This window comes from Engystomops pustulosus, chromosome 5, assembly GCF_040894005.1.
Source record: "Engystomops pustulosus chromosome 5, aEngPut4.maternal, whole genome shotgun sequence".
Classification (NCBI taxonomy): domain Eukaryota; kingdom Metazoa; phylum Chordata; class Amphibia; order Anura; family Leptodactylidae; genus Engystomops; species Engystomops pustulosus.
In genome coordinates, this window is record NC_092415.1 from 57,075,296 (window position 1) to 57,093,345 (window position 18,050).

The 18,050-nt window shown below is 39.9% G+C and overlaps 1 protein-coding gene across 6 annotated transcripts in view; it reads left to right on the forward strand.

Moving 5' to 3' along the window:
- ZNF521 (zinc finger protein 521) overlaps positions 1-18,050 on the forward strand; it is a 228,700-nt gene that overhangs the window by 180,107 nt on the left and 30,543 nt on the right. For all 6 annotated transcript variants that reach the window (XM_072152045.1, XM_072152046.1, XM_072152042.1 and 3 more), the window contains one exon: positions 17,160-17,291. In XM_072152045.1, the coding sequence (XP_072008146.1) occupies positions 17,160-17,291 (132 nt within the window). The remainder of the gene's footprint in view (positions 1-17,159; positions 17,292-18,050) is intronic.

Here is an 18,050-nt window from a genome sequence, read left to right on the forward strand (position 1 = left end):
AAAAACATGTGTAGTATACATTGTTATAAGTGGCTTGCATTGAGGCTATTGTATGGAATGGGGAACTGCGCTTGGTAGGTATGTCTCATTGTTAACACCAGAACAGAGACTAAGGTGCATAAGTGTAAGAAGAGTGGTGATCTTTTGGTGTCTGAACTCACTGAGGATAGTAGACTATATTGTGTTATATATTGTGTATGGTTATTTCATTTTAAGATTGATGAGTGTAGCAGCCCATATTCTTTAGGATTATTTAATTTTATAGGTCTTGGTCAATTACAATGGACATCTTTATTTCATGGGGTTTTTTTTGCTTACACTGTGTGTTCATTGTGAGTTGTCACAAGGACATTTTTCAGGGTTGGGACTGGCCCTTATGTGTAGACCTCCGCGGGCTCATCAGGTTCCTCACACAATTGCAACCTGGCTCTCCTCTACAAAAGAGAATGGGGGAGATTTACCAAAACTGTCCCAGAATATAACAATGGATAGTTAGACTAGACAGGCTTAGACTACACTGTTTTTGATGCTGGATGATAACTTTTCTGTAGTAGAAGAATTTTAAGTCGTAAACTAGGTGAACTCATTGATGGTGCAAAGTACAACAGAAAAAAAAAACACAAAATGTTTGCACATTTGCATATTTTTTGCTTCTCCAAACTTCAGCAAAGTGAACCATTGGATACTTTAGAGGGAGATTTCTTAGAAGTGTCTGAGAGCAGAACAGTTCTTATTGCCAATGGCGACCAGAGTTCAGTTTTATTTTATAAATTCATTGTCATGGGCAACTTAAACAGTTCTGTTCTCTGATACTTTCAATACATCTAGATGTTTGTAGAGCAATTTGACTTAGTGGGCAGGGAAAGCTGTACGGTGGTAGCCCACTTTAGAGAGTCCCATGTTTGTGTGGCATACTCTCTACTTGTTATCCATATAGGTAACAGAGCTGAGCTATTGTTCCCCTCATATATGACCGAAATCATAGGCACCGAATAGTCTTCAATGCAGATGTAAATAAAGCATGACTGGGGTATGAAAGGATTGTCCTATGGGTATTATGGCATAAACCAGCATCTGTTTGTAGACAAGTGCATTGTGTGATTATATCTACTCCCACCCCCACAATTGTTTCTCCTTTCCTCCACTTTCCTTTTTGACCACATATCTCACCCTATATTTTTGGAGCATGTGACGTTCATTTACTGAAGCATTTCTCTGCTCATATACTACAACATGGACAGTCATATCTGCACCCAGTTACATTCCCTGAATACACTGGCTTCCTGTTTATCCCTTATGTCTTCAGGTTAATGGCATTATAACAGGATCTGTATCAGCTGGCCTGTGCCCCAGCTGCTTCTGGAATATTCCTGATTAAATGACGTTAGGTGGTGGCAGAATTAAAATTGGGATTCAGTTAAATAATTTTGGAACAATTTATCTTAAAATTCAGCTAAAGTCGCAGACTGAGCCTGCAGTGGATTACACAGCATGGACGATCCATTGCCTGGATTTGAGAAAGTGTCAATAGTCTATGCATCATCTATTTTGACTCAAATCCTCTTGGGAAAAACTAAAACCTATGACCCTTAGTGATCGAATTCCAAGAACAATTTTTTAAGTGTCAATTGATCTTTTGCTTTAACGGGAAAGTAGTTGCGGATTCATACAAACATGGGTAATGGGCAGTAAATAAGTCACATATCCACATTTTATTATTTGCTGCTTTTTTTTTTTTTTTTTTTTGTAACAGCGGATCTTGACCTTGTGAATATTTCGCAAAGGAAGATTTACTTGAGGGAATTACATAATGCAAATTAAAAAATATCACATATTATCTTATTTCGTTTTGGGGTGAGATCTCATAGTATCTATGGACTGTATTAAAACATTCACCATGGGAGGATAGATATCATGCTTCTAGTGATATAGTAGTCATGGCAGTAACTAATATATTGTACACATTTTCACATTAGGCCTCTGATGGGGACTTGCAATTGTTTGATCATTTGTATAATATGCAGTATATTATTCCCGTGAACGGGCAGCCTTTGGCCAGGTCTATGGGCATATGCTGAGGACAGATATGGGGGGTCTTTAAAAGATATGTCCTTCCAGAAATAAAGGATTTACCTCCAGATGCTTTGGTTTCTATGACCACTGCATCTAAGTAGTCAAGCATCCTGATGGAATGGTGTAGGGGATAATGCATCATGAGTTTGCAATCCTGGGTTGAATCTCCCATTTCATTTTCACATCATTTTGCAAATCAGGATGTTATATGACAGTGTTGGGTAGTGGCCTAAAACATGTTTACAAACCTGTCAAATAAAAGTTGGCTGCCTTTGTAGCTAACTTTGTAACCATGTTACACATTTTGCAGAAAGGCCCAGAAACCTGGAAGTTCCTCCTCTAAATAACCAGATGAATTATTGCTGCATCTATAATACAATAATATCTCTTTTCATTTACTATCTTAAAATATTAAAATTAAAAAAAAATTCATTATATTCGGTATAGATTAAAATGACATTTTTCCTTTTGGGTAACAACATACATTTGACGAATGCTTCGTAACACTCAAATATGCAGATTATATGGACTTTTCTTTTGGTGACTGATCCATTTCAATAAATACAACTCAAATGGGGGTCTTCGAAGCAGGATGATGCTTGAGATGTGTAGAGGTATTGTTTGAAAGGCCAACATGTAAAGTTGAGTGCACAGTAAAAACATTCGCCTGTTTTCCTGGATTGTCCAGGAATTTCCCAAATTAAGAGAAGACCTCTCATGTTGCTGGCCTAACCGGCAAGCCTACTGCACAAACGGTAGTCTCTCTAGCTGTAGCAGCCAGACATGAAATGCTCCTGCCAGACAAAAAAACCATCTTCCATCATTGATCAGTGATCTGCTCCAGGAAAGGAACGGACAAAAGGGCATCTGCCAATTGGCTGTTCACTTGTCATTTGACATGCTTTGTGCAGCGCTGCGTAATCTGTGTGCGCTATATAAATAAAGAATTATTATTATTTCCTAAGACTAGTAAGAAGCGGGTTGCATAAGCTGTGCGTTTTATGTTACTACAAAAACATGATCAGAGTGTCAGCCTGTATACTAGTGTGGACATCAGAAACCTCATTTTTTGTTCTTTGTCATTCTTCCAACTTTAAAAACAATGGGGAAAATAAGTAGGGCTGAATTTGGTGTTTGGTACTACATATTATTGAATCATGATGTGTCATCTATACCTTTCTAGGACTGCAGATGGTTTTCCTATCAGCTTTTCCCAAACACAAAATAAATTTTTAATAGACAATAGAAAGAATGATGCTAAATCACTCACTAAAAACACTCACTGACAACAGCAGCATATACCACTGATATAATCAACTTGGGCCCCATTACAGTTTTGGCACTCAAGAGGGTAGGTCTTACTGTTCATTTTCCCATCGATGGTTTTGCACTGACCCTTTGATCCATGACTATTCCAAAACCTCCTAGATAGGATCCTACTTACTAATAGCACATACATGGGGCTAATAAATACAAGCCCCCAGTCTCTAAAGGCTCTGAGGCACATATGCTTCCTCTGGGGTATGTACGGCTTTAAAGACTTTATCAGTTACTTGTTACACAGAGCAGCTAGAAATCCGTACAGTTTGCAAGGCCAAATGTGCTGAATAATTTCTGGGTTCCCAATGAGAATAACAAGAAGTTTGTCTACCAGCCGTGTTGTAAGTTTAATGCTCTGTTCTGTGATAGCTTAGCTGTTGTGCCTACCATGATCAAATTAGAAGAGGAAGTCGAAAGAGCTGCTGTCTTGTTCTTCCCGAGTATTTCTTCCTCCCTCTTGTGTTTGTAAAATCGTCCTTTGAACACAATCTGCTGCCTGCCTGCTAGTCAGTCTCCATGCATGTGCTTGTGTCTGCTTTTTGTACCGGCTATGTGCATTTAAATGTTTTGACTGACAAATATAAATAAATCTTGCATATTTATGACATATATCATTTTAAATTTGACAGCAGAATATTCCCAGTACTAGTTTGCAATTCTGTTTGGTCTGTAAACTAAGCCCTTTGTGTAGGGAGATGCCTCCTGGGCTACAGTCCTTGCACAAAATGTACAATATTGTGATATTTGAAAGATCTGAATTGTATTTTGATTAAGTTCATGGATGGCTTAATGGATCATCACTGGGATTTGGGAAGGACCTGCTAAGATTAGGCTGTTTGAATCATTATAGGAAAGTTGTATGTTGGCAGAACCAGCACCACAGTCATGTGAATAATGAAATAAGGAGACCATTGTGATCACAAACCCAGCATCCTATTGTGTTATCCAATTTTTTTTTCCCCAGCTTGGAGCCACAGCATGATATATTTACCTCTATGTGCAATGTTCTGCTACAATGTATTTTTACTTGTAGAGTTTAAAAATTCCTTAATACTCAACTTTAAAGGGATTCTACCAACTATTGATTCTCAAGATCCCTAGCAATTCAAAGAAAGGGGGTCCGGTTCTCACTTATATATATGAACCATCAGGATAACCATGCATCCTGCCACTTCATTCAGTAGTAAAGGAGTCTCCGAAATTGACGGCTCTCCACAATCTAGACACTCACATTCACAGTGAATGGGAGTGACAGAGATAGTCGAGCACTGTGCTCTGCAATTTGTGACACTACCATACAACTGAATAGAGTGGCAGGAGACATACTCAACTTGCTGCTCTATCTACTAGTGAGAATGAAACCCATTGTCCAGACTACTGGAGGTCCTGTTATTGAGATTGTGAGGGTCCTAGCAGTCGGCCGCTCATCAATCAGCTTGTTACCCCCTATCCTGTGTTTAGGGGATAGCTTAATGGACATCTACCACCAGGAGCAAGTATTATAAACCAAGCGTACTGACATACTGGTGTGTGACCCCTTTGACAGGATATTCTCTTATTTGCTGTTATTTAAGTTTATTATGCACAGGTTTTTGAAAAAAAAGGCTTTATAATTATGAAAATGAGCCTGAGGAGCTCCATAGATGATAATGGTGCACGGAGCCTCTCAGGCTCATTTGCATAATTGTAAAAGTCTTATTTTGTAAAAACAAAGTGTATTAAGTTAAAAGAGCAGATCTTGCCAGAGGGGGCACACACCAGTATGTCAGTGTGCTTGGTTTACAATCCTTGATCCTGGTGGCAGATGTCTTCTTTTTTTTTTTTTTATCAACCACTTGAAGGTGGTATTCCTGCGCTTTTGTCATCTGTCCTTAGGATAGGCACGGAATATAGCACCCCTGGTACCCCCACTGATCAGCGTTTTGTTGCAGCACTCCAAGGCTTATTGCAGCTAAGTCTCGTTCAAATGAATCATTTGCAACTGCAGTACCAATCACAACCACTGTCCAATGTCTGAATGCTGCAGTCTCGTCCAACAGCTGATCAGTGTTGATTCCCTGTTTGATGTTTGCATGTTAATACCACATATACAATATGCCAACAGTAGTGATACTAAAAGAAATGGAAAAAATAATTACAGTATAGACCAACTACGTAACAGCCAAGGAGAAATATATCTAATTGTATTAATTGTTGTGCTTAGATGATATGTAATATAAGGTTTTCCCTGCTTACATACATCTTGTAAGTCAGTGAGAAATGGTGTTTCCTTTTCATAGGTCATAATAAAAGTACCCCTTCCTCTTCTCCATCTCTGGCACTGCTTAGAGCGTGTTCCATTGTTTTGTTTTTCTTTGTACTAATACCTGCTATAAGTATCTAAATGTCTCCATATTGTGAATGCTTTGGAATCATATCTTAACTTCCTATAAGGTGGCAGAACAATATATACCAATGTTTATGAATTATTATAATATTTATTTGCTTTTATGCATAGTTTAATCTGTTATTAAAATACATAACACACACAAAAGCCAGTCTTATTTTATAGGAGTAAGTGAAAGTATTCAGCCTTTTATTTCGCCCCTTGTTGCTCTGTTATTTCTTCTCCTATACCAGTATGGCAATTTTTTTTTCCCTTCCAAATTTACTCTACAGCAGATTGTGTTATAGTAAATCACCCCAAACCCAAATAGCACTAAAGCATTCCGATACAACATTAGCATTTGCTTAACAAGCACAAGATAAACATTAAACAAAGAACTGCATTTCTTTATTAGAGGCTGCAAGATACATAATCCATGAGCACAAGAAACATGGGACCCAGTGGATATGCAGATGTGTGTTATTTCATTGGCGCTGGGCGGCCTTGTTAGAAAAGGTTTTCATCAGAAGGCTTGGGGGTGGTTAGTTGACTGTCCCTGGTGGTCCTGTAACTAGATACAGAGACTTTTGCAAGCTAGACCAGGCTCCCTAGTGGATGTGCTGATTGGACAGCCTGAGGAAAACTCCGAAAGCATCAGGAACTAAACTAAGATCACCTTGGGAGTGATAGGGGAGAGCCTGATAAAGGCATTTGACTTCTCTCATAACTCCCACGAAGGACAAGTTGTCAGTGTGATCCAACCTCCATTACTGCAAATCAGACCCTTTCCTCTATGTCTGTTTCATTACAATGACCAGCGTGATGCAAAAAAAAAATGGGGAAAAAAAAGGTTAGACACAGTAATTTTACAGGCAGACGGGTACAAAAAAAAATCTGCATAATTAAGCAGTCAGGACTGCTAATAGGGGAGTTTATATGCTTTGGGACTAGGCAAGGGCAGCACATATGGATACAGCACTGGATATTAAATCTACGGCAGGCAGGCTCACTTCCGAGCCTTGGAGAAAAGGGCTAATTATAGTGAGAGGGATTGTGTTTACTGGTCTGTCTTAGACAAAATGATACACAGACGAGAGCGTCCAAGTTTTACCGGAAAATCTGCAGTCACTGTTAATAAAGCTATGCCGAGATGGTCATGCTGACAGAAATGTGCCACACACACACGACACGGATCTGCCCCGGGTCCACAGAGAATTCCTGTATCGTACATAAAATATTTGGTTTATTTGACTTAATTTCAGCAAGATAGAAAATGCAATTATTGTCTTGTGTAAACCACATTATCAGATGCCTGTTCCTGCGACTTGTGTGCTCCAGATGAGGGTTCTCCCCGCATGACTGCACATGTCTTTCATTGTAAAGATCCCTGAATCTCCAAATAATTACTTCTTAATTCCTTATTTACTGCTTAGAAATACAGCCTGACCCCTGCACAGTTGTGTTACGCTTTCTCAATCTGTCATATAAGTCAAATCCACAGTTGCCTCAGCAATCCCAGGGGGTGGACTGGACCCGGGCTCCTAAAAATATACAAATTAATGTTTAAAAATCTCGATCTATTTGTGACTTTTTATTTACTTGAGAATTGATCATTATTTTTCCGAATATGAGAATCGCAGCCAAATATGCTGTGCCATTGCATCTCTACTACAACCATCAGACTTTGGTTACAGGACTGAAAGATTCTCAGTTTTCCTGGGAGGTGAGATGAGGTCAAGTTAACTAGAACCAGAAGGAACCCCATCCCCCTCATGTCTGATTACTTTTTACTGTAATGTCCCTTTTTTTTTGTACTCAAGCACGCTAGAAGCTTAATATGGGTTAAAATGAACAATAATGAAAAAAAATTATGTCTAACGGTGTTACAAATGGACACAGTCTTGAAGAAAAAGCAAGGAAAAAAGGCTGACGACGCAAGGGTTAATTCTGGGAGGACTTGTAGTCAGACTACTGGCAGAGTTAAGCTTTTCTGCTGCAGTCTTTCTCTCATCACATCAAGTAATGGCATCAAGCCAGCAAAGAGGGAAAAATATTCCGACCCTTGCTGTAGACTTAGAAGACAAAGACCTGATGTGAGTTGTGTACTGTACATAAGCTGTGCGGCTACTCCGCTGCTGTCTGGAATTAATATAGTGTAGACTACTCAGCTGTGTCTCTACTACAATATGATACTCCGTCTGCAGATTAGGCATCTATAGACAATACTACGTAACCAATTTACCCAGTATATGTATAGTGGCCTTGACAATATGTACTCACAATAACCTGGCTTCTTTATATACCTATATACCTATACATCACCATGCAGAAACGGGATCATTCACAACTGTGCTGCAAAGAATGGGATTGTTAGAGGACAACAACTACATGTACAATAAAAAGAATATTTAAAAAAATATATATAATCACAGCAGTCAATGCAAAATATAACTATGGCTGTAATCCATGTGGACCCCTGTTATTTTCTTTTTTGGTGTCTGATCTAGGACAGGGAAGCAGCATAAGACTGGCTATAGAACACCTTGTCCTGAGCGCAGTGGCGTAAAAAGACACCAGTGGGCCCTGATGCAAACTTTGCAAAAGGGCCCTCATATACCCAAAATCATGCTGCCACCCCATTCTTGCACATTACACTTGAAAATACGCATAAAAGCTACACTGACATATACTCACAGCACCATAATAATATACCTTATACGTAATGTCCAACAGCAGACTCACTTATTAAGATCTTGTTTTGCAACCCCCCTTATGAATAATATGTCCAGCAGCAGCCTTCACTCAGGAATGTCCAGCAGCAGCCTCCCCTCACTAATATATTTGTCCATTAGCAGTAGCAGGGATCCTCATTGTATAAAATAAAAAATATCAGTACTTCCCTCCCATGCTCTTTCTTCCTCTTCTCCGAAGGCATCCTGTGCAGTAGCGTAGGTAGGGACATGTCTGTTTGCTCTTCCCACGCACACTGTATGAGGTCATATAGTGTGTGCTGGTAGATATGCCTCTTCCCGGGGGCTTCGTTTATCATTTGTATGCAGGGCTACAGAAAAGGGGGCATTATACTATGTGGGGGCCAGTCCAAGGAAAATTTGCTGCTGATGCCATGTTTGAAAGTAGATTGAGGGCCAATGGTATAGGGAAAATCTCTCCTTCCTGATTATCCATGCAAAGAAATCCTAATCCATAACTCTTTAACTGGTTAGATATTGACTTGTAGGGTATTCCAGGCTACTCAACTCTTCTGAAACTTAGCAGAGTCTTTGGATTAAAAGGAAGACCACTGAGACTCACAGAAGAGTTGGCAAAGCTCTAGTGATCACATTATATACAATGAAATGATAGTCCACATTGCAATTGGGGCTAGCCAATGTGTACATAGTTATGGAAAGCTCTAGTGGTCACAGATGCCTCAAATAAATCAGTCAGAGGTTTCTGTGCATTGCAACAGAATGCTGTGTCATGAGCCTCAGTGCTGATGTCATACACATTTAGGCATGATGCGCACAAAGGTGGGCAAAGAGGGGAAAGTATGCATCCTGTTTTGGCTGGGTGGAGATAGGAGGGGTGAGCACTGCTCACTCGTCCCTCCCATCTTCATTGTTAATGAGTGGCCACACCACAAATCCAGACAGGAATAAGACCTGCTCTATAATTTGCAGTGAGGCCACCCAGCTCGTTCATGTTGTGGTGAGACACAATGTGGACACTGCACTATGACCATGTACAACAGATCTGAATGGGGGCCATGATCTAGCTGCCATTTTTGCTGCTTGCTCACAGCCCTGATTTACTATAGTGTGCATGAGGCCTTATGGGTTGGTACTTGGCCAATAAAAGTGGAAGGGGCTGTTGAAAAGATATAGCAATGTTGTTAAAAATATCTGGGTACCAGCGTATAAAAGTAGCTTTGGAGTAGCCACCTATGGGAACTTATTTGTAATAAAAAATGGTCTTCTATAAAAATCCTGAGCTAAAATAAGCCAAAAGTAACCAGTTATAGGTAAAAATTTTAATGATTTTCAGCTGTTACAGCAGATACAGTATGGCCGCTGTTTTTAACTTGCTTTATTCATGTGCCTTTGAGTGAAACGTGACGCTGCTAAACATGTGGCTCTTGTAGTTCCCTTTCAAGCAACAGAAGTAAGTGCAGCCAAGCAGGAAAGTGAACAGTTGTTGAAGTGAAATGCATCCCTTGCTCTAGGAATGATAGTACTGAGAGATGCACTAGATTGACTTTTGCTTACATTTTAGCAGAGCTAGGAATACAGCTGTTCCTCTCTACGTTGGAATTTTTTTCTTTATATTTACCATAATGAGAGTCAAGGTTCATAGAGTAGAATGAATCTATGAATTATCATTGGTAAAAAAAAAACCATACCAGATCCCTCCGAGCTGTGATACAACATATAACCATTACATCCTTCTCTAATAAGACATATGATGGCAAACATTTTTGTGACCAAGTGCCCAAACTGCAACCCTAAACCCATTTATTTATTGCAAAGTGCCAAATCAAGTAGTAATGGTCTTGCTCCCTTCTCTACCTCTATCTTTCAACGGTCTTGAGGACACTAATATCGTTGACAGAAAGAGGGGAAATTCAGATTGCCACTGGAGATTGCCTCAAGAGCCCCTGGAACATCATGAATCATGGGGCCAAGAGCAGGAACTCTAATAGCTCTAATGATCTGACACTGTCCACACCTTTTTTCTTTTCCTGAAGTCTCAGGTAGACCAGAATAAGGATTCACTTAAAATAATCCTCAGCATGGCACGTCCTGGGCTACCTAGGACTGCAGGAGGATCCCTTAAGTCCTGTCGGATGAACTCTGTGCTGGAGCAACAGTCTTAGTGCCCACTGAGAAATTTGTGTTACATTAGCACAGTTTGAGGTAGTTAGACACAAGTTACACATCCATGACTGGATCGTTAGTAACAGAGGGCATCAATAAGAGGCCTTTTTTTTCTAAAAGTTACTGTTTGTGGTATTTGGTCGTGGCGGAGCCGCTGGTGACAGGTTCCCTTTAAAGGGTTTGTTCATAGGAAATGCTAGAACATGAGTTATTTGCCTCGGTTTTGGATACTTTTAGTTAAAGTTTGATACTATATCAGGACTTTCTGATCTAATTTTACAGTTTTTCTTTGGCTTAGTTTATGCAGAAAAATACAGCAAAACTTAAATGCAATTGCATATAATTTAATGAAACTTGGGCTACAGTCTTTTCCCTGCTAAGTCAACCCTCTTTTCACCAGGCCATACCTCCTTTGTCAAACGTGCATTGAACGCCAGGTGATATACAGTCCCTATTTTGCCCCTCAGCTCACCCAACATTGCATTACCAGCAGGGCCGCCATCATAGGGGTACTGTGTTAAAGAGCCCCCCATTTTCCATTCAAAGGGGGGGCCCGCAGGGCTCACAGTACCCACCAACCTCCATCCCAGGGTCTCAGCACTGTATGACCTGTATGTCTTTTGCCGCACTTCCTGGGCTCCTATGGGAAGTGACAGTCCAACTTACGCTCCCTCCTCTGCAAACTGACGGCGAGTGCATCCAGTGCGGGATTATGAGTGTTACCCTCATCTCTTCTGCACCTGGCCATGTGCTATAGCCAGGCGCTCGCCCAGGAGAGCACATGGACGTGTGCATGAGCCATAACTTTGTTCAAAAAAGATTCATTGGTACAGATTACATATCATATACTAGCCCTTAGCATATTAGTAGCACATTATACTATAGGCAGTGACCGCTAACCCCTCATTCTCATGTCTTGCTTTTCCTCGCAAAATATTACTCCAGGTTATAGTTTAAAAATAATTTTCCTTTATTTTGCTCTTGTGCTCAAGAAAATTGACATATCCTGAAGTTGCAAGTAGCTTACAACTGAAGCCGTAACTCTGACAGTGACTGCAGGCAATATAAATCCTGCTTGAGATGTTGTTTACTACTGTGTTGGTCAAAGCTTTTGGTAAATTCACTGGCATATTATCTTGTACCGGGAGGGATTTTATTGCTTTGGATCTTAGCCTATGGATATATACTGTATCTGAGGTTAACGGACCCGCTGGACAGTCTCTTGATAGATAAGTATAAAGAAACCTGATTTACAAACCGCTACAAATTGGTGCTCGGCAATGGCTGACGTGTTGATCGGACAATAGGAAAGCCTCCCCATGGACTTCAGGAAGAACAGCTGCATGTGAGATAGCCAGTGAGCATTTGATTGTATCTGTACTAATGCTCAGTGTTTCAGGGAAAAGAGCATTAAGTTAGGGCGCCTAGATCAGGGCCTGATGAAGTGATCTCTTGTTTAACGATCTGACTCCTTAAGGGTATTATCAACCTCTGATACTGATGGAAAAGTAAAGTCTAGTGAGCCAGCACAGTATGAGCCATTATAAGTTTAACCGTGCTGAAGGAAGCGCAAAAAAAATGTTTGTTTGTTTTCCGTGTTTTCCCTCAGCACATCCTACAGGCTGTAATTTTACCCCCAGCTTTATAGTTCTGTATCATATAAGTAGCAAGATGTTCACATTGAATACACAGGCAATGTTGTTGAGCATTTTGTTTTTTTTTACCTCTTGTATAGTCCTTTTTCACCTATGTTATGCCCTCCTGATTTTATATTTGCTTAAATCTGCATGAAAGTCAAGGAAATCATTTTGAGCTGTACAATATCCAAGTCAAGTCATGTTCCTTCCTTCCTTATTAATACTTTAGCATTTTATATTTATGGCTGCCACCTGCCCAGTTTTTATCTACACAATTACAGGAGGTTTTTCACATGTTCTCTCTGGGTTTTATGCAGGTCTGTTCTGATTGTCACACTGTAAAATAAAATTGGTGAACTCTGAATGTCCCCACTTTGAAATCCCATTTGCAGCATAACACTACAGCATAAATCGTAGCCACCACGTAATCTGACCATTGTATGTAAAATCTCTGGATATGTGCTGACCTATACTTAAAAGTCATATGCAAAAAGCAGTTACTGTTTTGCCAGATTAGGTAAATCCAGCAGCTGTGACCCACACAAATGCCCCCGTTGACCACTGAATTGACACCATGTCATTTACATCCTACATTTCTGCACTGGTTGACACACGGACATTTTAGCGCACATTTGATACTGTAAAGTTAGTTCTATGGAATGCCCAAACATGGAAAATGAGAATGATATCTAAGCCAAACCCTTCGATAGACTATTATTAACAAAAAAGTAGTTGGTTGCTTGTAGACCAATGATAAAATAATTTCACAACAAAAATATCTGACCCTACCCAGCCATAATAAAATGTAAGGAAGTGTATTACTGTACAATTCCTTTTCACTCCATTGACTATTTAGGATGTTAGGGAAAACTGTCACAGAGACAAAAAAGTTCTGGCTGGGATTACAATGATAAAATATACAGTTCCGACTTACATACAAATTCAACTTAAGAACAATCCTACAGACCCTATCTTGTATGTAACCCGGGGACTGCCTGTATATATATAATTAATATATATATTAATATAATTAATATATATATAATATTTTTTATTTTTTAAACCTGCACATCACAACCCCACTTTCTAATAATTATATTAGAAAGTATCTTCGAACCCTGCGAGACTCAAATTACTGTATATCTAACTGTAAAAAGTTTTAGAAAATATGATGTCTGGCTCCTGAACTTCCATGGACTGTGCATACCTGTCATCCCTGCCATTATGTTATACAGTGATCACACATGAAGAAAGAGCTCCCAGTCACCTAATAGTCGCCACCAACATTTCAGAATTTAGATCAGGTTAACAGCTCTTTATTCAGACAGGTCTGCTAGCTTAAGAGAACATCAAATCTGCATTGTGTCTGCTGGGGCTGCCTGGGGCACTCCAATGATGCCATTGCAATTACATGCCGAATCTAAACCAATTCAGGGAAGAGTCTGAGATATATCATCTCAAAATAACATCTAGATATTACATGGCCCAACCCAAGCATAATTTATACTACCTGCAAATGAATCTGATGACATTTCTGTTTGATAGTGCTGATTTTCCTTATTTATATTCACTTTTTTTTATGCACACAACCTCAGTTTAGGCATATGGGCATTATAGTAAGGGACCCTATTCTCAGGTCACCATCTGTCTCAGGTTATGGCAGACTTGAGCTGATCATGTTGCTTATAGTACATTAGTGCTGGCTGTGGCTTCCCTGGGGAAAGCAGCTGTTTGGTATGGGTGCCAAGAACCAGACAATGAGGGAAGATCCTGGTGCTAGTGGATTGATAAATCATTCCCAATGAGCTGATGCATCCATTCACTGAATGGTGTAATGTATATATTCACTGACAATACTTTGTGCCCTTTGTGTCAAATTTATAATAAAGCCGGGATGTACTACATCGACTTGGGCTACACTAATGGACTCAACACTAGGTAATTTTAATGTATTTTAATAGTGGCCACAGACCAATGTGTTACAGGGCAATTTAGGACACTAAAAATGTAGTGTTTCCTAAATATAGGTGCCTTTTGGCTGTCTGATACATCGCTGCTGAAATTCTCCTAACCAATCACTAAAGCAAATGTCTTCGCCTAAACATGTATTTTTTGGGCCACCTTCAGCCTCCACCAATAAGAGCTTGCATGCTTACTGCTTGATGGGGTAGATTTGCAAAGTACAATCTCTGCGGCATCAGTATGATACTAGTGACATATGTCTGGATATAATTTTTTCTTTCACAGACTAGCCCAACTCATATTTTTCATTGACTAATACGGTTACATTTATGCATATTTATCATTAATGTACACAGATGTACTAATTTTATGTATATCCAGTAGAGAAATAGATCTGCTCTTCTTCAGGCTTGTGTTAGATCTGTAATTGGAAAATTGTCCTAAAACTTAGTTACACAACTATTTATGTTATAAATATATTATGCTGCACAATCCACTCTTTATTGTGTCAGGTCAGATGCTGGGACCCCCTGATACTGTAGACCCCATAGCAGCTGCTATGGCAGCTACCACTGCAGTTACGCCCCTGATTTGTAATATGTACTCGCTTTTGGTTTAAAGAATGCTGTTGGTATAAACATGTATGCCATACAGGTGTATGCAAAATATACAAGCCACTTATACTGCTATCCCATACAAAGCCACTATCATTTGTTTCATCATTCTAAATTACAGTCAGTGTCTTATGATACTGAATTAATGGAAGGTGCTACCTAATGTTGAAAGATCACATCTGTGTATAGTTGCCATTGAGGTCTGCCTCCGCTAACACGTTATTTTATCTTTAGTTACAAATAGAGAAAGCAAAGCAATCCAGCTTAGTGAAAATGACAGCTTGATGAGGCAGATACCATTACGTTTACAACATTTGTGTCATGTGCGCTACGGTAGTTAAAGGAACATATTGGTGGATGGGCTATTAAACTGTTTTGCCAAGTGCTTACAGTGAGATTAACTACTTCCCTCCATCGCCAACAGTTAATATTATTACAAATAGGTGTCTTTGGCAGAGATTCCTAAATGATTAAGAAGTTGATGTTCTAAATGTCCTGTTTTAAGTGAAGAAATCCTCACTGTTTACATAGCCTGCATAATGAAAGCCTTTTAGTTATATCTTATCAGACCTTCTTAATGTATAAATCCTGGACTGGCAAGTGTTCTAGTTATCTTGCGTCCACACTTAGGGCTCTGTAAATGGTGGGGTAGGCCTTCTCTGTGCTGCCATGTAGTGTTTTGGTTAAAGGGAACCTGCCAGCAGAAATTGACTGAATAAACCACTACCAGTATGTTACCAAGCAGATTAACACCTTCCAGTTTGTGTTTCTTGACTCAGTGTGATGGCATTATCCAGAAAATCAACTTTAAAGTGAGATGTAAATTGGTCGTATAAAGTGAAGGAGATGGAGACTTAACCGCGGTATCGCGGTTTTAACACTTTTAAAACTCTAGACCAGAACAGGCTTCGGCGCTGCGTGCGCACGATCGTGCGCGCGCCTACATAGGAAATAGCGGAGATGTTGCGAGCGCACGGTCACGCGCAGCGCCGAAGCCTGCGATACTGCGGTTTATAACACTAACGAAAGTAAGTACCGGCACCAGCTCACCCTGAGCTGGTGCTCGGTACTTACAGCTTACCCCTGCCATTCTAAATGGTAGATTTCCTTTAAGTCAAGCTCTCTCTTCCTATGAAAGCCCTTTATACTGTAGTTGGTGGTCCTGTATACAGAGACATCACTAACCAGATCTCCTGAAGTCTGAAGCATGATGTCAATCACAGAGGAGGAGGCATTTAGTGCTCCCCACCTTGACTTCAGTGTCAAACTTTCCGCCTCCATGACTTTATACAACCAATTTACATCTCATTTCAAAGTTGATTTTCAGGTTGATGCCATCACACTGGGCAATGAAAGAAACAAAATAGAAGGTATTTATGCTGTTTGACAAAATAGTGGTAGTGGTTTGTTAGTCCAGTTGTTGATGACAGGTTCCTTTTGAATACATAATCCCATATTTTAGTTTGTGATGGAACAGAAGTAACACGCCTAAAACTTTGAAGGAGGGGGCCTGTGCCTGCGTTCTTTTGCAAAATTGGTAAACTTTCGTTCACTGGTTTTTATGCCAAAGTACGCCTGGTCCAACCTGGCATAGTTCTGCTCGCTGGCCCGGCTTAGGCCTCTTGATGCATCTGGCGGTTGGACCTTGCGTACTTTTGCTTAAAAACCAGCAACCCAGTGGGCCGCTATCATGGGATTAATCTCCCCTTTGTGTCTGGGGAAGCCCTGGGAGATATAGAGACGCCGCCATATATGGACAGATGGTGGTATTTCCCTGATGACGTGGTCCCTGCTCTGCTCTAACCCGACATATCTATTAAAAGGATTCCCCGCCTAATGTCTCCTCTGGGGAATCCCCTGGAGACAGATACTAGGAGACTGTAGAACGGTCATTTAGTACCGCAAGTGGCAAAAAACCCAACATTGAACCGTTCTGACCCTAGTTTCCAGTGAGAGGTAGACCCTACAATGAGCTGCCAGTAATTGGACCCCCTACTCTTCTGTTGTTAATGTCCTAATCCAAAGATAGTTTTTATTTCTTAAGTTCCTTGAAAACCCTTTGTAACACACTCAAATTCAATCCTATTGCTTGGTAACGAGATTGCACATGTGTTGTGGGAGGAAAGTTGTGTAGAATTTTAGCACACCGGATGCATTTAGTATGGATGTCAGCTGTATGCAACTTCTTAGGTGTAACAATTTGCACATGTATAAAATTTATTTTCACATTCCATGTTTATTCATGTAATTCTTATGATAAATATGCAGTTTTGTCATATTATTTAATACTCAATTTAATTTTTTTTTGTTATAGATGAAGGTCTGAACCATGAGTGCAAGCTTTGCAGCCAGTCATTTGACTCCCCAGCAAAACTCCAGTGTCATCTTATTGAGCACAGCTTTGAAGGAATGGGAGGCACGTTCAAATGTCCCGTCTGTTTTACAGGTAAACTTTAAAGTTCTCATTGATTTGCCAATTTATCCTAAGCAAATATCAAAATGGGCTTTCCAGGCTCAATATATTCATGGCCTGTCCTGTGGTTAGATAGAAGTCCAACACATAGCACCCCCACGGATAAGCTGTTCTTATCAGCTTTTATACAGAGATTGGAACAAGAATACTGCAACTCCATTCCAAGTATAGTGGGGGAACCAAGGTACTGCAGCTAAACTTCTATTGACATGAATGGGGGCCGATGTGAATTAACCTTGTCTGACCACTACACCGAGAATGGAGCTGTCTGCTTCCTGCTACATTCTGTTTATCTGCTTTAAGAATAGCTGATCTATGGGGATGCCAGGTTTTTGACCCTCATCAATCTGATATTGATTGATGTATCATCAATATTTTATGCTTGGAAAACCTCTTAAACCATGAAACTACATAAACTATCTACAGATACAGAGTGTACTTCTTATGATATACATTTTATAAATTACATTTGAATGCAATGTGGTCTTAATATACAAAAATGATGAAATTGTGTAGCTCTTTCTGGTATTGTTTCTAATAGGGGCTACACACAAAGGCCTGAGAAACCTAGGGGACAGATTCTATGGCTTTGTCTCCATACTGCATCACAGACTTTTAGCTGGGGAGTCCATAAACAGTATGTATGTGTAGTAGAGCTGGAAGTGTACAGTATGAAGAGCATTACATTGTGTGTTTTAAATTCAGAAAAAACTTTTGCAAGAAGTGTTATGC